Genomic DNA, 23,918 nt, shown 5'->3' with positions numbered 1-23,918 from the left:
GTCTTTAAAATAATTTTCCTACTCCTGCTTTTATGCTACCCCGCTGGTGACAACTCTGTGGGAACTCTCTGACCAAATCACATTTTAGTTCCTCTTCACCTATTTTGGAACCTCAGCCGAGCAGGTACTATCGAAGAGGTACTGGCTACCAGGTTCCAGGTACTTTTACCGAATGGAAACGCAAAAAGGCCGAGCTGAGTCGAGTCTAGTCGGTGGAAACACGGCATTAGATTAGACCAGAGCAAAAACAATGAACGTGTTGCTGTAGAAGTACCTACAGTAGAAGCGATCGGCGCCAGTAAGTTCAAAATGGCGGAACAAGGAGGATGTTGTAATCTCCGGGGGCGCGGCGTGACGCTGTGTTTACGTCAACTCCTCATTCCTGAATGTCCCTGAATGCAACGTTTCACTGGGGGAGGGTGGGGGGGGGGGGTTTGTGGTGTGTAGTGAGGCTGGTTTGGGGTTTGTGACCTCACTGGGATGACGTCACAGTTGACCTGTCCCAGGTGCTAGCTGGGGGGTTAGCTAGCAGGCTAACTAGCACGTCACAGGGTGAGGACACGGTTACAGACAGATGGAGCGTTACCTCTTCACCGGCTCATAGCTATTTCTGTCTCGTCTGCGGCTGGTTCAGTGACACGGAGAGAGAGTTAGCATCACACCTGTTAGCATCACACCTGTTAGCATCACATTAGCAGCAGAGACGCCCTCTGTTCGTTTTAATGCACACACACACACACACACACACACACACACACACACACAGAGGTGAGTCGTGGTGGCGTGTGTGAGGTGACTGGTGGTGACACACAGATCAGCTACTTCCGGTCGTCTCTCTCCTCAGCGGTACGGTGGCCTGGAGGTGTCTCTGCTCATTTTGCAAAATTCAATAGTAAAACACAAAAATCAGTAGTAGAGATGCACTGAAATGAACGTTTTCAGCCGAAACCGAAAATTAGGAAATCAAGGCCGAAAACAGGAAACTGAAACACCGAAATAAATTATTTTGCCAATTTTTAGTAGCCTACCGTGGCGTTTATGGCTATGACTGTGTAGCTCGCTAAGATCAAGGCACTGCAATTATTGTTAATAATTTCCATGTTTTCCACATTCTGTGTTATAAACTGTTTTCTTGTCTGTAGACAACATCTATTGCATGTCTTTTCCTTGTTAAAAGGGTTTTCTATGGAGTTTTTCCTCAGTGGATGTGAGGGTCTAAGGGAGGATGTTGTTATGATGGAATGTAAAGCCCTTTGATACAAACTGTTGGTAAAAATGGACTATACAAATAAAATTGCCTTGATTGCCTTGCCTTAAATTAACATTCATGCTTCAAAGAATAAATCATTTACAAAATGGTGAAACAATGCAAAATATAAAATAAAAGAGCGTCCTGTTTCCGTGACGATTGACAGGAAACAGACGCTCGCCGAATGGCCAAATATTCGGTGCATCTCTAATCTGTACTTGTGGCACCAACAACCCCCAAAACACACAACACACAAACACAACACACACACACTGAAATGTAGAGGGGGGAGGAGTTAGTGCACCAATCGACCAATCAGAGAGCAGAACTCTGGAGGAGGAAGGTGTTAGCGGACGAGTCAAACATGGCGGCAGCAGCAACGTACTATTCCTGCTCCTCCAGGTCGCTGAAACGCTTCTTCAGTCTGAGAGAGAGAGGGAGAGAGGCGTCGCCAAGGACGACACAAACCAACAGGTCACACACACAGGAAGTAGAGTCACTGTCAGCCAATCAGAGACCACTACAGCGTCTCTTCTTTGGCTGTTAAACCTGATCAGGATCCTCCTCCACGTGTCACACACCTGGACAACAGGTAAACAACAACACCTGCGCTCTACCTATCAAAATAAAAGTCCCCTTCTCCTCTCCAGCCAATCACAGGGCAGAGAGGTTTACTATGGCGACGGCCGGCTTTGTGTGATGAGTCGTTACCTGTCGGCATCGGTGACCAGCGCCAGGCGGCCATAGTCCCACGCCACCTTCCGTAGAATGGAGAAGACAAAGAGAAGCACCTGAAGAAGAGAGGAGGACTTCCTGTTAGAGACACCAGTGCATCATGGTCTGGATCACACTTAGCCTCGTAAACCAGCCGCTCCCGGAAATGCAATTAATTTCATTTCTGAGGGAGAGTCTGGCCTCATCCCCGTTGTAAGCGTTTGGCCTGAAACCCTCAGAAGGCCGAGCCAATCAGCGTCGCCGCTGTGATTGACACAGCACGTTGGCCAATCAGGGACCGACTGGTGCAAAGCCCCGTCACTACACCAACTTGCTGATTGGCTGAATGGGGTTGTCTGTCAACGCTACTACTCCCGCCCAGCTCCCGCCCAGCCTACAGGGGGCTGGGCGGCGCTTACAGGGGGAATGAGGCCAGACTCTCTGAGAAATGAAATGAAATGCATTTCCGCGAGAGGCTGGTTTACGAGGCTAGATCACACTAGTGCTTGTCCAGCAGGTGCATTGTGGGAAACTGCTGCTTGTCCAGAAGTTAAATGGGATAACTAATAATAGTTAGTTAGGGATAGTTCAACATTTTGGCAAATTGGCCCATTGCCATAATCCCGTCATAGCAATAGGTTTGTTACCTTTAATTGTGGGTGCAAGCTATTTTTAGAACGGCGGAGCAGAGCCGTGAGCTGCTCAGAGCTACGCTACGGAGGCTCATGGGATTTCTTGGTTTCCCTCATCAAACTCATCAAATACACAATCCAACAACTCCACAACGCTCTGGTGGACAAGTTGTGAGCTGCACATTCACCACGCTATGAGATAATAACACAACGTTACCACACAGAGTTGTTTTAGAGGGAAATTCAGAGACTGCTTGATGAAAAACTGTCCCTGAAGGCAACACGCATCAGCAGTTTTGCATGAATTTCCCTCTAGTCACAACTTGTCCACCAGAGCGTTGTGGAGTTGTTGGATTGTGTATTTGATGAGTTTGATGAGGGAAACCAAGAAATCCCATGAGCCTCCGTAGCGTAGCTCTGAGCAGCTCACGGCTCTGCTCCGCCGTTCTAAAAATAGCTTGCACCAACAATTAAAGGTAACGAACCTACTGCTATGACTATAGGGATTATATGGCAATGGGCCAATTTGCCAAAATGTTGAACTATCCCTTTAAACAACATGAACATCAATCCTTTTACTCTTTTGGGATCTTTTTTGTCATTTCAACACGAGGTGGAACAAAATCAGTTCCTCTGGTGCCGGTGCAAGGAAATAACAGAACCAGTAAAGAAGTGGGAACACTTTATGATAAATACACACTATAAAGCAATAGTTAACGCATGAATACTCATTAGTATGTAGTTTATAAATAGAGTTAGTTCTTATCAATGATGAAAAAAACATTTTTAACTGTGTTTATGAAACTACATACTAATGAGTATACATGTGTTATAAATGATGAATTCAGTATTTAAAGCTCACTAATGCTGTATTTATTGTAAAGTGTTAGCAAAAAGTGTAGAATAGAATAAAAAATAGCCAAGTATAAGTACAAAATAGCAAGAAACTGTTTCTTAATCTGAAGTATGTTTTTAACCCAACAGGGACGGAGCAATGTTATGTTAGTGACTGTTGGTGTAAAGCTGTATTATGGTCTGTCTGTTAGGTGTCTGTGTGCTCGTTAGAGGACAGTGAAGTTGACGTGTTCTCGTCCCTCCAGCCTCAGTGTGATGATGTAAGTCAGAGGTCAGAGGTCATCAGGCTGCTCCATGCGACTGTTCCTGCACTATTGATCTTTCCAACAGTCAGTGAACGTCACACAGCAGAGACGACTAGACAGCGGCTCCCACAATGCACTGCAGCAGAGGTCAGAGCGATGTGCTGCTGCAGTGTGTGATGTAACGAGTGTGTGTGTGTGTGTGTGTGTGTGTGGCGGAAACATCACGTTTCATGCCAAGAAATCATTAGTTTATCGTAAAACTATCGTAAAAGAATGTATTTAGTGTGAAGACGCTCCACGGAATACAGATCTGGTGTCCCACAAAAAATACGTCACCAACTGACACGGGAAAGAAAGGTCGCCTTGTGTTGTGTGACGTCACCTACGCAACTTGTAGTCTTTCTGGTTACCGATTCTTCTGAACTTTATTCTACAATAGTTTTACAACAAACTGCTGATTTCTCTTCATGAAACGTGATGTTTTAAACAGGTAGAGGACATATTTTTTTCTCATGGCACAATTCAATCGGATCACGAAATAAAACTTGGACTCTCGTTCATTTGTATGGAGACTTTTTTCGAATTGAGGACTAGGGATGCACCGAATATTCGGTAACCGAATATATTCGGCCGAATATTGCAAAAAAAGCAACATTCTGCCTTCGGTGGAATGAGCGCAAAGCAAGGCTGAATATTAAAAAAAAAAAATCTGATAAATACGCGATCGCGCGACGATGGAAACGGCAGCTTAAACCCCATGGAGCTTTATTAGTAAGTGACTCCTACTGCTGGAAAACGAAAGTTCCTCGTCCCAGCATGTCGCCCACTCCGTCCGTGGCGACGTCTTAACTCTTTGAGTGCCAGCCCTTTTATAAAATGGTCAGTGCCATGTGCCAGCGTTTCGGGGCATTTTGAGTAATATTTTAAGACCAAGAGAATATTTTGTCTTATGACTCTGAAAACACAAAATAGCTCAAAAAATTTTGGCTTCAAAAACATGTAAGACATCTGAAAATTTCATTTCACATGTTTTTTCATTGTACAAAAAAAAAAAAAAAAACTAAAATACAACAAGTAGGAGTCTTACTCTGCAGAGTGATGCCAGCTCTCCTGCTGCTTCCCCTCGTCTCTGAAGTAGGGAGGGAGACGTCATGGCGTCTTCAGCCTCTGTGTTGGACGCGGCCGCGGCAGCGACGCACCGCGCTGATCTCTAGGTTCGTCGTCACGACGTCGGTTTACAGCAACTGGTGAAACTGACTCCGCGATCCGCTTTCGCTTCGGCATTTCGGTGCTGATCATCTAGATGAGTTTACCTTTCCTGCCTCCTCTGATCACTTCATGCTGGAGCTATGCTAATAGCATCTGTGGCTAAGCTTTCCTCCAGCTCCACGTTACACTTGTTTTTTTTTCCCAACATTTTTATCTCTGTACCGATCACACTCGTCTTCTCCTTCCTCTTCACTTCTTGCTCTGATCTACAGTCTTTTTCGTTCTACACATCCCAGAAGCCCCAAAATTACTCACAGTGTGCGCGAGAGCGTCCCCATTTACCAGCCGCAGAAAACTGCATTTGACGTATATATACGTCAATGGCACTCAATGAGTTAAACAGAGTTTCCCAACCTTGGGGTCGGGACCCCACGTGGGGTCACCTGAAATTCAAATGAGGTCGCCTGAAATGTCTAGTAGCCTAATTGATGAATTTAAAAAAATCTGACCAAGAAAGGTTAGGAACCGCTGTTTTAAAAGACACTTGTTTTTTTTTTGGAATGTACTTGCATAGATCTTTCAGCACTCACAATGGGCCGATATAAATGAAAAACTTTATTTAACTTGTTGTGCTTTTTTGATGAGCAACGGCAACTGGAAAATTCAAAAACTGTCAGAATAGTCAATAAACATTTACTTTCTTTGAAAATTAAGTAAGTTTCGGTATTCGGTTATTCGGCCAAGCTAAGCGTTTTGATTTTATTCGGTATTCGGTTTCGGCCAAAAAATGCCATTCGGTGCAGCCCTATTGAGGACCCATGGCGCCGTTACTTCCTGCTTCCGCACTGCAGTAGAGGTCAGAGCGATGCGCTGCTGCAGTGTGTGATGTAACGAGTGTGTGTGTGTGTGTGTGTGTGTGTGTGTGTGTGTGTGTGTGTGTGTGTGTGTGTGTGTGTGTGTGTGTGCGGCGGCGACTCACCAGGAAGCACATGAAGTCGAGTGCGAGCACGGTGGGCACGCCGCCGAACGGCAGCCCCTGCAGCACCGTGCTGCGGATCCGCGCTGAGTAACAGTATTCTTTGGACTCGCTGTGAGCCGAGCAGTTGTCCTGCCCGCCGCACGGCTGGCCGCCGCCCAACATCGCCATGGTTACCACCAGCTCACTGCCACATCCTCGCCGGGAACCTGAGGGAGGAGCCAGAAAACTTTATTAACAACAATGTCATCAATGTCGGTACTTATCGATAGCGATAAATCGGATCAATCAAACATGGCGGAGGAGCAGACTCCATTTCCCAGCATGCCTCAGCAGCAGCCCCCCCCCCCCCCCCCCCCCCCCCGTCCCCCCCCCCGTCCCCCCTTCTCCTCCACTCTGTGCCCTACTGATCCCGTTGCCGCGGTAACGCCGGCTGCAGCTCCTGACCCAGTTTTTTCTGCCTCGCTGAGCGTTTGACACAAAACGACGGTGATGATGGGATGGCGCTCCGGCCGATGACATCATCGTTACATCACAGACTCTGAGAACAAAGGACGTCTGCACCCCCCCCCCCCCCACCATCCACCCAGGGGGAGGAGTCAGAGAGTGATGATGATGATGATGTTTCTTCACCCGCGAGGCTTTAAATGTTGCTGCAGCAGCAAAGGATTGTGGGTAGAGCTGCAACTAACAGTTAGTTTCATTACTGATTAATCTGTTGATTATTTAAACAATTCATCGATTAGTTGTTTGGTCAATAAAATGTTAAAAAATGTTGTAATCATAACCTAAACCACCAGACGACGTCCTCAAACGTCTTGTTTTGTCCACAAACCAAAGAGAGACTCAGTTTATTGTCATAAAGGAACAAAGAAACCAGAAATATTCACATTTAAGAAGCTGAAATCAGAGAATTTGGACTTTTTTTCTTTAAAAAACTACTTAAACGGATTATTAGATTATCAAAATAGTTGACAATTAATTTAAAAGGGACAACGAGGAGAAAGCGAAGTGTTCTCATTCTACATTTACCATGAGCCTCCGTGCGCACGGTGAAATTCTTGGACCAGCGCAAGACAGACTCATGTTTTCATTCATCAAGAATTAAAGTCAGAGGTTGGAAGACGATCACATACCGTCGTAGTTCCCACCATAAACGGCGATTCGGCGGCGTTATTCTCATGACTCATGATAATTATAATAACAAAATAATGATAGAGACAAAACAATATATTTAACGAAAATGTACCCATTAACAAGTGGTAACGTAGATTCATCCACATTAATGAGACTTTTTTATAACCAAATAGAAACTCCTCATTGTCCCTTTAATAATCGATTATTTTGCGGTTAATTGATTAATTGTTGCAGCTCTAACTGTGGGACAGCGTCTCTCCGACGTCCTGGACAGGAAGTGGCTCTGATGGTTCCTCCGTCCGTCTGAGGCCACGCCCACTCTGTGATGTCACCGGTCCTAGAGGACACCACGTCAACGCATCCGACACTTCCACCTGTCGTCTCTACACACACACCTGAACGCACCACACACACACACACACACACACACCTCAGGTTCCTGTTGGTTCTATGGAGGACGATGTCCGCTGTTGTCATGGCGCAGCGGCATCATGACTCATACTGTGTGTGTGTGTGAGTGTGTGGTGCTGCATCACACACACACACACACCCCTTTCCTCCCATGTCTGCAGCCCATAGATAACAGTTAGATGCGTGTGTGTGCGTGTGACAGGAAGTGGAGTATGGCAAGCGGATTTAAAGGGACAACGAGGAGTTTCTGCAGCGGCAGAACGAAAAATTCCACGACAATAAAAAAGTCTCACGTTAATGTGGATGAATCTCCGTTACCACTTGTTAATGGTCCATTTTAGATAAATCTATGGTTATTTTGTTATTATTAGTGGTGGTGGAGATGCTGGGCGAGCCGACCAGTGTTTCCTTACTTTCGGTTTCGTGGCGAGTCATGAGAATAACGCCGCCGAATCGCCGTTTATGGTGGGAACTACGACGGTATGTGATCGTCTTCCAACCTCTGACTTTAATTCTTGATGAATGAAAACATGAGTCTGTCTTGCGCCGGTCAAAGAAACTCACGGTGCGGAGGCTCATAAATGTAGAGTGAAGACACTTCGCTTTTCCAAAACTCCTCATTGTCCCTTTAACATTTAAAAGCTAAGTTTGACTCTCTGGAATTAACATTGTAGATATCAACAACGTCTTTCTGACTTGTCGTAACTACATTTTGAATAGTTGGATTTTTCATTCAAGATATCTGTAATTCAGTTTTGCCTATAGTCAAAAAGAATATTTCAGATCCACAACTACATTCTTCCTATAGGACAAATGACGTCACTTTAACCATTCATGTGTATGGGGTTTGTCATTACAGATATCTATAATTCAGTTGCAGATATCCGCTATGTGAATTACAGATATCTGTAACTGAATTACAACTAGTACTAATAGTCCATGAGCCAAGACCCCAAAATTGGCCTCCCGCAATCGAACGGGTGGGCAATTTCTAGTTTGTTTTTTTGACTTGGTAGACATCTCTAGTGAACAGTTTGGCATGATAACCATTGCAAACAGGTAGCTTAGTGGTGGTTATCATGTGTTGAATAGGTGGACCGGTAGAGTGGAAACTTGAAAACTGTGTATAGCGCTTGTTCGGTATTATGCTGTTTGTTGATCACTCAGTGCCTAAATCACTTCAAGGATGTTTTTCCCTTTTATCAAGACCCTACTGTAATAATAACAGACTCACCTCAGGAATATGTAAATGAAAATGTGATAAAAATTTAGAACATACACATGAAATAGCCAACGTTTTTAGAGTGTTTTACTTTTCATGCAATAACAAGAACAAACAAATATTTTTTTACACAATTAAAATCAACTAAAGAGCTTGCTCCTTCTGTCACAAATAATGTGGAGCATACTGTCAGAACAGTATTTCAAGTGTCCCTCTGTCAACGACCTACGCCTGGCCAACAGCCTGAACGAGTTCTACTGCCGCTTAGAAAGACAATGGGACAGACCTGATATCCCCCACACCTCCGACCACCAGCTATCAATCAGCAACAGCTCCTCCACACCTGGATCACCTACACAGCCCCACACCCCAGTGCCACCCTCCCCCACACCTCTCACACCTCTCTCCATCATACAAATCAAATCAAATCAAAGAAGGAGAGGTGAAGAGACTGTTTAAACGGCTGAACCTGTGCAAAGCTGCAGGCCCAAACTCTAGCCGTTTTCCTACTAACATCAGTGGGTCGACGCATGTTTTTTAAATGCGGGTCGACCCGCTAACAATCGGCATTTGGCTCCTTTCCCATTGACCAAAATGAGCCGGGTCTGTCTGTCTAACCCCCGCATAAACCAGTCGCCCCGCTTTCATTCGCAGTGCGAGAAACACCGTGTCATGCCCCAGCCGCCCGCCACGGAGGACAGCGAGTCTGCCGCGGCCGCCTTATGATGCACGTCCGCGGCACAACATGTCAGTTAAACAGACTGTCGCTTCTTTTTTTTCAATCTTTTTTGGTCAGTGTTCTTTGATCTTCAAATCCCAGTCTTGAATGCAAGCAGAGCTTTGTTTTGGTAGCCTACGTAAACCGCGACTGGTGCGATGATGTGGCATCACGTAACGCCCAATGTCATCACATAAATTAGCAGGTTGAGCCGGGTCTGGTGTTCCCACTGCAAGCCGATCAGAGCCGAGCCGATTGAAGGCGATTTTAACCCGCGTCGCTTGCCGAGTCATTTGACGCAGGTCGACGGGGGGGCATACATCGGCTCATTTCTCCGACTACCCATTCTACAGTGTTAAGGTTAGGTTTAGGGTAAGGTTGAGGGTTAGGGCTACTTAAGCTGGAGAAATGGGAGGTCGGACTAATGGACTCAAAAATAAAGAAATGTATGGTCGGAGAAATGGGTAGTCAGACAGACAGACGCGGGTCGGTGCGTTTGTGGGTTTAAACGGGTTTTTTGGCCAGTGGGAAAGGGGTATAAGTTTCCCCCTCCACCCTGAAGCACTGAGCCAATCAGCTGTCTCCGGTGTTCACACACATTTTTAACACCTCACTGGAGACCTGTCATGTGCCAGCTTGCTTCAAGGCCTCAGCCATTGTTCCAGTTCCCAAAAAGACAAGGCTCACAGGCCTTAATGACTACAGACCCGTTGCTCTGACTTCTGTGGTCATGAAGACTTTTGAGTGCCTCGTCTTGACCCACCTTAAGGACATTACAGTTCACCTACAGAGCCAACAGGTCTGTAGATGATGCTGTAAACATGGCCCACTTCATCCTCCAGCACCTGGACTCCCCAGGATCCTACGCCAGGATACAGTTTGTGGACTTCAGCTCTGCCTTCAATACGATCATCCCAGCTCTGCTCCGTGACAAGCTCTCCCAGCTTAATGTGCCTGACTCCATGTGCAGGTGGATTACGGACTTCCTGACAGACAGGCGGTAGTTCGTGAGGCTGGGGAAGCATGTCTCTGACTGGATCCCCCCAAGGTTGCGTCCTTTCTCCTCTGCTGTTCTCCCTGTACACCAACAGCTGCATATCTGGACACCTTCTTCTTCCTGGGCACCACCATCACCTCCATGTCAGTCTGGTGTGCTGCAGCAACAGCCAGAGACAAGGCCTAACTGCAGCGTGTCATTCACTCTGCCCAGAGGGTGATCGGCTGCAGCCTCCCATCTCTTCAAGAGCTGTACATCTCCAGGACCCGGAGACCAGAGCCAGAATAGCTGCTGACCCCTCTTACCCTGGACACAAACTCTTCCAGCCCCTCCCCTCTGGCAAAGGCTCCGGTCCATCCAGACCAGGACCTCACGCCACAAGAACAGTTTCTTCCTCTCTGCAGTCAGCCTAATGAACAATGCCCCAGTTCCCCCTAAATAACCCTAAACCTATGGATGTAATATGCTATAATGTTAATGTCATCTTTACTCACTACATCTTAGCCTTCTTAACCTTGGATGTATATATAAACCATTAAAAATGTTCCCTGTATAATATGATTTCACAAAAGTCCTCTGCTACTTCCTGCTAACAGCAGTATTAAAGCCGATTTTCCCCCTCGCTCCCTCATGCACCCAGTGAAATTAGCGCCAACTAGTGGTGCAAACAAATATTATCTGCAGGGCCTTTCTGCAACTGCAAAGGCGCTCTAAATCATCAGTAGTGGCACACAAATTATGAAATGTGCAACATCGGAGAATGGCCATAATTGGTGTATATGGCATTTTTATGGTCAAAATAGTGAATGCATGATAAATATTGTTAAGCTACTCTTGTGCGAAGGTTATCATACCAATTAATAATCTGGACATATATAGGAATAATAAAATAGCAACAAGAATTTGCCCACCCTTTCGATTGCGATTGGTGGTCTGGCTCATGGACTATAATTCCAGTTTGAGATATCTACAACGTCATTTCGCCTTTAGTCAAAACTTAATTTAAGATATCTGAAAAGGGACATGTAGATATCTTTAATTGAGGTGAATTAAAGATATCTTGAACTGGAATTATGACTAGTCAGAATCAAACTGTAGATATCTCAACCTGGAATTCGTACTAGTGGTAATTCAGTTACAGATATCTGTAATTCACATAGTGGATATCTGCAACTGAATTGTAGATATCTGTAATGACAAACCCCATTCACATGAAAGGTTAAAGTGACGTCATTTGTCCTATAGGAAGAACGTAGTTGCAGATATCTGAAATATTCTTGTTGACGAGGCAAAAGTGAATTACAGATATCTACAACACATATCCAGTCTGACTTTTACATGTTAAAATGGTTTGTTGCCGTAGTGGAGTGGAGCAGGTCACATGGTTCATGATGCACCGTGACATCATCAGACAGTGAGAACAGCTGACTCAGGATCAGGAGGGGAGGGGGGGGGGGGGTCTCGTGGTGATGTCACTGTCTGTTATCAGCCGAGTGCAGACGTGAAGCTGCACCAACGACCTCGTCTACTCAACACCGACCAAGACGCAGGACAAACAGACGACGGCTGCAGCGGTCGTTGTTGTTGTTGAACTTTTGAACGCCTGCACAGTCTTTTATTTTGAAAAGCCACTGCAGCTCTGTGACCAATCACCTCTCAGCACTTTATTTATTCCTACTGTTTGTTTGTTTACATGAAACAGAGAAAAGATTTGACTTTGAGAGACAGAGACAGACAGAGAGACGGCAGCTCCTCTGGCAGCTAAATATGTATCTGAGGGACTCACTATAACATCCCAAATGCATGGATTTATTAGCCTAGAAATCTATCTGCACCCTAGCGGCAGCAAATATATTTGCTTCGTAGGTGGGTCTAGAAACGAGTAGGGCTGCCCCCAAATAGTCGACCAAGCACTGGTCAACCAAAAAATCATCAGCCGACCAAAATTGCATGGGTCGATTGGTCGCAGGAAAAAAAACAACAACATTTGGAGCCGTGTCTTGCCAAAATTAAGCCAACATCGATGACTGAACTGTATATGAAAGGTTATGGGGCTTTTATTTTGAAGGGCCAGATACAGGAAGTCGTGACGTGACACTTTTTTTTTTTTTCCCTCAAGGTGGGGGATCGATTAGTCGACTAATCACCATAAGTGACGACTACTGGTTGACCAACAAAATCTTTGGTCGGGGGCAGCCCTAGAAACGAGCCACAGGAACTTTTTGAGTCTCGAACACCGTTTGTGTTCACCAATCACAGCGCTCTATCTGTTAGAGAGTTGTGGGCGGGCTTAAAGTCCCCCTCCTGTGACCCCTTTTGGTTATTTTGAAACATTCTCTGTGGTATTTAAATTGTGATTATGAAGTTTATAGCCAAAATCACAAAACCTGTGCCATTTCCCAGGGCTCTCCTTCTGCACAGCACCAGCAGCTCATTAGCTATGCAGTTCTGGAGGGTGGGCGGAGACTGCGCTGCTCTGCACCCACCCCGCTCCCTGACAACGTAAAACGCCACACTGGGATTCGATCCCAGACTGGAACATAGTCCTTGCTCACGGTGCAAGCTGCTCTACCAGGTGAGCTATACCTGTTATACCTTGACAGCTACACCGAGCTGTCAAGCCTTTCACCTCTGAGCCAGATGCAGAGCGGGGCGGGAGCTTGTAGCACTAGTGCCCTCCCCTGGAGCTGTGACACGTCAGCTCCAGTCTCCTTGAAACGGCCAGTTTGAGTCTGCCATTGGTTCACAGCAGTTTGAAGGCAGAAAAACTCAGAAATGCAATTTTGCACTTCCTTTTCTGCTGCTATGTCCTCTAACACAAGAAAAATGCCACAGGAACATGTGAAAAGCTCCAAAAACACGATTTTCATGGGAGGGGGTCTTTAACGCGATGACAACATTCTTGCGACGGTGAAAAACATGACAAGATGGCTTTAGCAAAGGAATCGTTTGAATCGGCGTTGGCATCAACTTTGAAAGAATTTAAACTTGTCATTTTCTTTAAAAGTTGAGCAAGAAACTGCACCGAAGACATTCATCCCAATGGGATATGGGAAAAGTTTAATCTACGTCATCCTGCTCTTTAATCTGATTGGTCGTAGCGCTACCCTATTGGTGCAGAGGCAGTTTGAAAGACAGCCTTCATCCCGCCCCCTGGATTGAGCCGAGGTCTACCGCTCGTTGCCAGACTAGACATGTTAATGATATAGTCTGGCTTGGCAGGCTATGGATTTATATCTAGTTGTATACAATTGTATTGTACCGTACTAAATATGAATTGTAATATTGTAATGTGGGTATGTATGTAAATATTTTGTGAAATGCTTTGGCAACAAGACATTTCTGTTCATGCCAATAAAGCTGTTTGAATTGAATTGAATTGACAGAGACAGAAACCAAGAGACAGCGACAGACTGCACCATTATTTATACCTGATTGTATTAAATTATATTGTAATGTACTTTATATGTAATATTGTATATTTGTTATATTGAAATATCTTTGTAAATAGTTTGTAAAGTGCTTTGGCAACAACACATTTCTGTTCATGCCAATAAAGCTGTTTGAATTGAACTGAATTGACAGACAGAGACAGAGAGAGAAACCGAGAGACAACCGAGCAGGAGAAATAACTTCAGAGGTCAGTGAAGGCAGCGCTGCCTTCACTGACCTCTCTCCAGTGTCGGATTTCAGAACTTAAGCCACAAACAACAACAACAACAACAGAGTTTAGTTCAGTTCCTTTGAAAGTTTCAGTTTCTTGTATTTTAAAACTAAAGTGATTAAAATCCTGAAGATTATTGATCTGACTAGGAAATAATCAGAAGATTGATCAATGAATTCAGTTTATCTGAAGCAGAAATATTATCAGATAATCAACTGATCAATAAACCTTAACCATGACGCCATGTGACACCACCGTGTTTTATAACAAATCGCTTTGTTGTTTACAATTACTTCCTGGTAGAAAACCAGCATGAGAACAATAGTGACAGACCAGAGTTTAGCTATATCTCATTTTTCATGTCACTATATCACAGTTTAGACTAAACTGATGTTTGTAAAGTTTATAAAACCAATGACTGGACAAACATTACTGTTTCTGTGTGCACATTTTGTAATTAGTCATGGTTATCGTAAATTGGCGCAGCTAACCGTTAGCTAACTGTTTAACTTGAATAACTCCAGCGGATATCTGAGTTACAACATGACTGAGCTAACTGGAGTAGTTTCATGTTGTGTTAGTTCTGTACCTTTAGTTTTAGTTTTAACTCTGTATCTTTTGTTTCAGTTTTAGCTATATCTTTAGTTTTAGATTTAGCTCTGTATCTTTAGTTTTATCTCTGTATCTTTAGTTTAAGTTTTAGCTCTGTGTCTAGTTTTAGTTTTAACTCTGTATCTTTAGTTTAAGTTTAAGTACTGTATCGTTAGTTTTAGTTTTAGCTCTGTATCATTAGTTTTAGCTCTGTATCGTTAGTTTTAGTTTTAAATGGTAAATGGTCTGTATTTATATAGCGCTTTACTATACCTGAACGATACCCAAAGCGCTTTACAGTACATCACATTCACCCATTCACACACTGATGGCGGAAGCTGCCATGCAAGGCGCGAACCACGACCCATTAGGAGCAAGGTGGGTAAGGTGTCTTGCCCAAGGACACTACGGCAGTTCTGTATCTTTAGTTTAAGTTTTAGCTCTGTATTAGTTTTAGCTCTGTATCTTTAGTTTTAGTTATGTATCGTAGGTTTTAGCTCTGTATCTTTAGTTTAAGTTTTAGCTCTTTATCTTAAGTGTTAGTTCTGTATCTTTAAGTATTAGTTCTGTGTCTTTAGTTTTAACTCTGTATCTTTAGTTTTAGTTTAAGCTCTGTATCTTTAGTTTTAGCTCTGTATCTTTAGTTTTAACTCTGTATCTTTAGTTTTAGTTTAAGCTCTGTATCTTTAGTTTTAACTCTGTATCTTTAGTTTTAGTTCTGTATCTTTAGTTTTAACTCTGTATCTTTAGTTTTAGTTTTAACTCTGTATCTTTAGTTTTAGCTCTGTATATTTAGTTTTAGCTCTCTATCTTCAAACTGTGACCCAATCTTATTTCCAACACAGTACAATAAAGTGGACCCTGAACGCCCCATCCGGCTGGAGGAGGAGGAGGAGGAGGAAGAGGAGGAGAAGAAGTTGCTCACCCTGAGGTTTCTCCTGGTTTTCCCTGTTAAAAGGGTTTTCTATGGAGTTTTTCCTCAGTGGATGTGAGGGTCTAAGGACAGAGGATGTTGTTGTGATGTCATGTGAAGCCCTTTGAGACAAAGTACTGTTGGTAAAAACGGGCTATACAAATAAAACTGCCTCCCCTTGCCTTTCCATCCATAGCATCAGAGAACACACGACTCCTCTATCAAACAGAAAGTAACTCAGTGATAGTGACTGTGACTACGGTGGCCCTGAGGGCTCAGAGAGCTTCAGACAACACACACACACACACACACACACTGATGAAGAAGTTTTCTGAACTTGTCCTAATTTACCCAGAAGTCATTCCACCACAGTGTGTGTGTGTGTGTGTGTGTTTTTACCTGTCTATGACGATGACGTGCTTGGGTCGGAGTGCTCTAATCAATTAATAATAATAATAATAATAATGGTTTACATTTATATAGCGCTTTTCTATCGTTACCCGACACCCAATAATATTTACCCATTATTCATTCATACGGTGGTGGTGGTAAACCAGGCTGGGAGCCACAGCCGCCCCGGGACAGACTGATGGAGCCTCTGCTGCCCCGAGTTCATCAGTGATCAATCAGAGATCAATTAAAAGAATAGTTCACCCAAAATTCAAATTTTTTGGATCTCGGCGTAGCAGTGCATGTCAATATAACGGTTGCAAATGGATACCAACTGTCTTTGTAACAAAAAAACACACCAAAAAACATCCAAATACCTCCATGCTGCTCGTATGTAATGTCCGTCTTGTATTGAAGCCCCAACATGAGAAATTGTTCCGAAAAAAATTACAACATTACAAAGAATTACAACATACGAGCAGCATGGAGGTATTTGGATGTTTTTTGGTGTGTCTTTTTGTTACGAAGACAGTTGGTATCCATTTGCAACCGTCATATGGACATGCACTGCTACGCCGAGACCCCCTGTAACTCAGAGAAGCCACGGAGGACTCTGAAACTTCTCCCAGCCCTTAGTCCACATGAGGGGGAGGAGATAATGAGAGAGAAAGAAATTTCAATTTTGAGTGAACTATCCCTTTAACTGAACTGTTAATCAGCAAACTGATCAAATATCTGAAACATGATTCTCTCTGACGTTGAATCAACTGATGATTTCTGATGATCTGCATCGATCAATGATCATTGATCGGTGATCATTGTGCTGACTCTGCTCTGACAGATCTGGGTCACTGATTAATTGATTCTGTGAAACTCAGAGTTGATCGACTGATCGATTGATTATTTTCAGCTGAGACTGGACTCGTTGATCAGACTGATTCAAACTGATCATCTTTAATTATTGAATACACGTCCATGTTTTGGAAATACTGGTCTGAACTACTGAACAACCGTTTTTAGCTTGTGTGTGGACAGACTGTGTGCTGCTGTCCATATTGTTTGTCTATGTTTCTTTGTTTATCTATCTATTTGTCTGTCTGCCTGTCAATTATTGGACTTGGAGTCTGTCAAATAAAGCTATATACACTGCTCAAAAAAATAAAGGGAACACTTAAACAACACATTGTAACTCCAAGTACCCCTGTGAAATCAACCTGGGATGATCATTTTGATTTACATTGATCATTTTCATGTTATTTTGTTCTCAACACACTCTACTATATATTGAATAACGATTTTAAACTGCAATATTTCATTAATTGAGATCTAAGATGTGTTGTTTAAGTGTCCCCTTTATTTTTTTGAGCAGTGTATAGCCTATACATTGATCTGTCATGTAGCCGTTAGGTGGGGGGCCACATGATCAGAAAGGTACCGGGGTTCATCAAGTCATTTAAACATCCTGAGGTCTGCACGTGCAGCTATGAGCTTTATATGTAATGTGAAGTCAATATTCAGCTTCTTTTATCTCACATTTGAGACATTTGGTGAAAATAGAACGGCAGAATGACAACATTTGTGCTCAAAAAGCAATCTTACAAAGTTTCATTTTAGACTTGTTTTCTACACTTATCTATTACTGTATTCATATCCTATTTCAAGCACCAAAACGAAGGTGTGTTTTCACAAGGGATTTGAAATTTTTCAAAAAGCAGACCTCAAATTTCCAGCATTTGGCCTAAATTATTTCTTTATACAGTGTTCTAGGACAAATTGGCCTCAGTGTGCTTACAGCGGAGGTTCTAATATTTAGACATAAAACACTTGAGTATTGTTACATCTGCAAGTATCTTAAAAAGATACATTTAAGAAAATATGTAAAAGTTGAGAAAATGCCTCAAACCTCAGAGGGCATAAACATGTCTGTATTCAGTTTTAAGCAGTGATTTGTTGTTTGCACTTAGAGTGGGCCATAACAAAAATCTTGTTTAGGGGCCACCAAAATCCTGGGGCCGGCCCTGCTGGTTCTAATCCTGGTCCTGGTCCTGGTCCTGCAGGCTCCAGGTGCTGAATGTGAACTGCCCTGTAAACTGTCTTGTCTGTAACAACATCTATGTCACGTCTGTCCGTCCTGGGTGAGGGATCCCTCCTCTGTTGCTCACCCTGAGGTTTCTCACATTTTTCCCTGTTAAAAGGGTTTTCCATGGAGTTTTTCCTCAGTGGATGTGAGGGTCTAAGGACAGAGGATGCTGTTATGATGCCATGTGAAGCTCTTTGAGACAAACTGTAAAAACGGGCTATACAAATAAAATTGCCTTGCCTTGCCCTGGTTCTGGAGGACTGACAGTCCGGTCCCGGTCTGACCCGGTCCCGGTGACTCAGGACATTTACCGGCCGCTGTGTCCGGTTGGAGCAGCGGCCTCAGCGGCACCTGCAGCCCGGACTCGGACCCGCTCCGGCCTCAGTCCGTCCGGCCTCGCTGCACCTGCTCCGGCCTCGGCTGCACCGTCCGGACCAATGTCACGGAAAACCCCGCGGACACCGAGCAGGACACCGGGACATGAGGACACCGGGACACGAGGACACGAAGCCGTTTACCCGTTAATGAGGCGCGTCAGCGGCGTCAGAGGCGCCGCGCGGTCAGAGGGGAAATCACATTAGAGGCGCAGACAGACGCGCGGACGCTCGTGTCCTCTGCGCACACATTATATAACCGAACACCCCCCACCCTAAAAAAAAAAAAAAAAAAAAGATAGAAAGAAAAAGAAAGACAGAAAGTAGCGGAGCGGCTGGAGGCTGGTGATGCTGACGGAGCCGCGAGGCCGCGGAGCTGCAGCAGCGGCCTCGCGCCTCGCGCCGCGGCTCAGCCCGCTCAGCTCACACAAAGCCGCCTTATAATAACCCGGAGAATAAAGCCAGAATAAATAAACCACTTAGAATAAAGCCGGTACCTGAGCATCCGAAGCAGTCCCCCCTTCCTCCTCCTCCTCCTCCTCCTCCTCAGCCGCAGAACAACAGACCAGCACCGTTAGATCCTCACACAGCCGCCGCCGCCCCGGCCGCGTCCTGCCGCAGCGCCGCCATCCCAACAACAAGCCTCCTCCGCCGGGCCGCAGAGCTCCAGAGCCGCGGGGTGGGGGGTCACGGTGGAGGGGGGGGGGTTCGGTCTTGTTCCTCCGCCGCCGCTGAGTCGCTGCGGCCGCTGCTGCTCCGCCGGGTGTCGGTGTTAAAATGGAGGCGGTCGCTCCGGGAATAGACACAGAGCCACAGAGCCGAGCTGCCGCTGCCGCTGCTGGGGGGTGGGGAGGGAGGAGAGGGGGAGAGGGGGAGGGAGGTGGACGGGGGGGGACGGTGCACGGAGCCGCCGGCAGGGGGCGGCAACAGAACACTTTTACAATAAGAGTCTTCTGAGTTCCCCCAATGAATAACAGAAGGTTCATAATTAGGTAGGCTATAATCAATCAATCAATCAATCAATCAATCAATCAATCAATCAATCAATCAATCAATCAATCAGGCTTTATTTGTATAGCACTTTTCATGCCCATGGCAGCTCAAAGTGCTTCACAAGTTAAAAACAAGCAATATAGGGAACACATATTAGGGGACATAGTGAACACATGTTAGGGAGACATTCGCAAACACACATTCACACAATAATTTTAGAACATTGGATTCTATCGGGGAAACGCTATCTTACACTCAATCATTTGCAGTAATAACAATAATGATGATGATATTCGTTGTATACATTTATATATCATTAATAACAACAATAATAATATAACAAAGAATAAAATGGGCAATTTAAAAACATTTTTTGATAACATTGATAAATAATTGACAAACTTAGCCTACAATAATAAACACTTATTGATTGACTGTATTTGTCTATGACTGATACAGTCAACATTAAATCATTAGTAGAGTAGAGTAGAGTAGAGAATACTTTATTCATCCTTAGGAGGGAAATTCAAATTAGTCCAGTAGCTCACATTCCGCCAAAGTGGAATATTGTGTTTTTCCCCTGACTGCATTATTTTAACAGATGTTAAAATAATTTGTTCGGTGGCCCTGCTCCACCCGGCGGCCCTGCTCCATCTTTCTTTATTTTTTGGATGGAGCAGGACCGCCGGATGGAGCAAGAACCGCCAGGTGGAGCAGGACCGCCGGATGGAGCAGGACCTCTGGATGGAGCAGGACCACCGGATGGAGCAGGGCCACCGGATGGAGCAAGAACCGCCAGGTGGAGCAGGACCGCCGGATGGAGCAGGACCACCGGATGGAGCAGGGCCACCGGATGGAGCAGGGCCACCGAATGTAGCAGGACCGCCGGATGGAGCAGGAACCGCCGGGTGGAGCAGGACCACCGGATGGAGCAGGAACCGCCGGGTGGAGCAGGAACCGGAAAGTGGAGCAGGACCGCTGGATGGAGCAGGACAAACACAATATTCCACTTTGGCAGGGCCACCGGGTGGAGCAGGAACCGCCAGGTGGAGCAGGACCACCGGATGGAGCAGGACCGCCGGATGGATGCATGAGGCACAACACTCTGACATAAAGTCACATGTTGGACATTTCACAACACTGCCATTCAAAATGACACTACATGAGCTGATTGGCCAAACACCTCAATGGTAAATTGTTTCCACTTCAACCAGGAAGGAAACACTAAGACAACAGTTTGGAAGATGTCGCAGAGAGAGGAAGAGGAAGAGTTTTTCTTTGTTTTTTCTGCGATTTTGTTTTTCAGTTTACTGTGTTATGAGCATATGTTTGTTCACTCCAATGTAAATATCTGTTGTGCACATGTTGCACTGACTTGTTTGGTGAAATAAATAAATAGATGTTTCAACAGCATGTGTGTGTATCTGTAAATGTTTCTGTGCATGTGAACAATCTGTATAATTCTCTACAGTTTGAAATATTTTAGTTTTATGACAAAGCTAAAGATGAGAGTGTTTTTCATTCTGCCCAACAGTGTGTAGTTAGTTAGACAACAATCTGGTCATATGAATGAAGTGTGAGCTGTTCAGTGCAAACGTTTGATTTTTTTGGTTGCAGTGCTTCATGTTGCAGGATGCATGAGGTGTTTTACAGTTTGGGTGGTGTGGTTTTGTGAAGTTGTTTGTTAAGTATTTTGATAAAACCAGACTAGTTTGCAAAATTGTGTTTTAGCAATTGGAAAGAAGAATACAAGCCTTTTAAAAATTTAATTCTGTTGTTAAGAGATGATACAGAACTATATGTCCATGTAAAACCAAAACAAGAAGCTGCAGCATCATCCTCAGCAGCAGTGGCTCCGTGTCTCTCTGGATTACAGTCATGAATCTTGTTTGCACCTCAACACTAAAAAGACTGGATGTACTGTATGTTTCTCTCATCAGTCAGCAGAGGGCGATCAACCACCTCTGTAGCCTTGATGTAGTGGAAGACTTATCATTTAAAGTACATGTTAAAAAAATGCAAATATCATTACATTCAACGTGTCAAATTTCCATCATATAGCCAAAGACCTTTTCTTTAGTTTATAGGCATGCTATGATGTCTTCACACATAAATTATTGTTTTATAATTTGGACACACACACATAACAGAAAGTATCAGGTCTCTCTTCATTTTCATTATTGTAGCCTAATGTTAAAAAAGTTTTACATTACTGCCTGGACAGTTTTCACATCTTCATGGATGATTGTCTCATTTTCAAAGTCTTAAAAGCTCATTAAATGTTAATGTGAACAGTTCATCAAGTGGAAGATGAAATGATCTCCAAAAGACATGAAGCTACAGATGACACATTCACTTTGTTACGCCCCAGAACTTCGTTGGCCCGGAGGAGCATAACAATGGACCCAAGCACTGACCCCAAACCAAACACAAAGACACTAAATTAAAGCAGAAGTAAGTGGTCCGGTCGTTTTCGCTAATGCTGCGTTCCAGGCAGGCTTTTGAAATTGTAAATTACAGCTTCAAGTCACAACTTACGACTTTGTAGCGTTCCAGGCAACCCACTCGTGTTTTTCCGACCTGTTTTACCGGTGAAAGTCACTATAACGGCCACTCGTAACTTCTGACCGGTGAACTCGTACCAGATCGAACTGGTACGACTTCACGGTCGGAAAAATACGAGTTTCCTTGAACGCACCATAACAGTCCTCGTCCCTACGTCGCCACATTCACGGCGTCCCTTGGCTGCACACACAGCCCTGCATGCCGTTCTCTCTCCTCATTGGATAAAAACTGTAGGATACGATAAATGTTTTCTCCTCGGCTCAGAGCAGAGCAGAGTGACTGACAGACCCGTGTTTCAGTCCAAACACTCTATGTAAGTGATTTCTGTCGGAAGATATAACTATTTAAGACTTATATTAACACAAATATATCACTTACTTTTGCTTTAAAGGAGTATTATCGCAAAATTCGGCCACTAGATGGAGCCAGGCGGAGTTTATCAGATATAAACAAGTGGGCAGCTGTCAGAGAGAGAGAGCAGCCTCGTTTAGTCCCCCCCCCCGCCCCCCCTCCTTCTCCCTCCCCCCTCCTCCCCCCTCACCAGGCTGTATGAACGTGCAATCGCGGGAAAAAGAAAACTCGCTAGTGGAAGCGGCAGCTCTACATCGCGCACAACCACAACAACAACTGAAACGTCCTCCTCCTTAATAACGCTGAGAGGACAGCTGAAGAAAGACACAGGGACGTGGAGACAAAGTGTTCTACCAGCGATTCAGTGACTGTGAGCACCCTAACACTGCTACATTACTTACTGTTGCATATTTGTCCGGTTCGGAGGTCGGATTTGCGAGTTCCGAGTGCATTTTAACGCAGCAAGCGCCGGGCCGGCTTGGATCATAACAAAGACAAATGCTGCATTTGCCCCACGGACACTATACTGTTGGCGATTTTTTTTGTAAATTTAGTTATGGCTCCCCCCGACCCATCTTTTGCATATTTCAGCTTATTTTATGCTATTACTGCTGTATTTGCGATAATGCTCCTTTAACTAAAAGAAGATTTAATCCTCAACATAAAAGTGATACAAACAAATAACACAAACTAAAACAAACAAAAGCCAAGATGGGAGGCAGGCAAGCCCAGCAGTCCCCACGCACTGCCCCCGCTTTCCAGTGTCAGCTGCAGGGTTCTTAAGCTCATCAGCCCAGGTGAGCCTCGTTGTCCTGATTGGGGAACTGGATGGAGCTGTGAGGGAACAGGGAGGGAGAGACACACACACACACACACACACACAAGGCCGAACCCCTTTCGGCCGTAACACCCCCACCCCCTTAAGACAATGAATAATTAACCTGTTACATCAAAACCCCATACCATTTATTCATTGTAATATCTTAAATAACAAGGGACTACCAAACCTGGCCTCAACTCAAAACAACAATTAACACATCAGAAAGTAAACCCTGGGACTGCTGTCAGGACAAAACAAAGGGTCAAAGTGGATCCAACAAGATCACAATACAAAAGAAGGCCAACCAACACACTGCCACTCGATGTAAAAGAGTGAGCAGCCAACAGTAGCCACACAAGTGGGTGCCACTCCCACCAGATACCAAAATGGCTACCACCATGAGGGAAACTACGAAACAAAGGTTAATTCACTTACAACACTGCGGTGACTCGAGGGCAGCCACAACCTAGCAAACAGTAACACACAAGTGACTCAACCAAAAGTGGACTGCAACAGCACAACACAAGAGGTCACACAGTTGCCACTGCTACACAAAATGTTGCCAACTTACACCTAAGCTGCAACCAAACGACCCAACGAACGTACTGTGCAGGTACCACACAAAGTGTCACATCCCAAAAGTTACTGTTACTATTTTACACAGAATCCAGACGAAACTAGAAGTAGAGTCAACCCGCTGCTGTGCAACTCTATAGAAGAGTGACGTTGTGGAGAGGCATCCTGTAATGATGGTTAACTATCTAGTCTTCAGTGGCTTCCCGGGAAGCTTCTTTAAACGTTGAACTCTGCGA

The 23,918-nt window shown here is 44.6% G+C and overlaps 1 protein-coding gene across 4 annotated transcripts in view; it reads right to left on the bottom strand.

Annotated features, from left to right (window-relative positions):
- LOC310984816 (CSC1-like protein 2) overlaps positions 1-19,132 on the bottom strand; it is a 34,456-nt gene extending 15,324 nt beyond the window's left edge. For 2 of the 4 annotated variants that reach the window (XM_083970135.1, XM_083970137.1), the window contains exons 1-4: positions 18,875-19,132; positions 5,884-6,089; positions 1,961-2,040; positions 1,635-1,673 (exon numbers count right to left, since the gene is read on the bottom strand). In XM_083970135.1, coding sequence (XP_083826261.1) covers positions 1,635-1,673; positions 1,961-2,040; positions 5,884-6,051 — 287 coding nt within the window. In that variant the 5' untranslated portion in view covers positions 6,052-6,089; positions 18,875-19,132. Of the gene's footprint in view, positions 1-1,634; positions 1,674-1,960; positions 2,041-5,883; positions 6,090-7,447; positions 7,554-18,874 lie in introns of those variants that run through there. The other 2 variants (XM_083970136.1, XM_083970138.1) reach the window with 2 other exon arrangements.
- Between the last annotated feature and the right edge of the window lie 4,786 nt (positions 19,133-23,918).

Source organism: Trachurus trachurus (genome assembly GCF_905171665.1).
Source record: "Trachurus trachurus genome assembly, chromosome: 1".
In the NCBI taxonomy this organism is placed as follows: Eukaryota; Metazoa; Chordata; class Actinopteri; order Carangiformes; family Carangidae; genus Trachurus; species Trachurus trachurus.
Note: the sequence above shows the minus strand (reverse complement) of the source record. Positions and strands in the feature narration are given on the sequence as shown.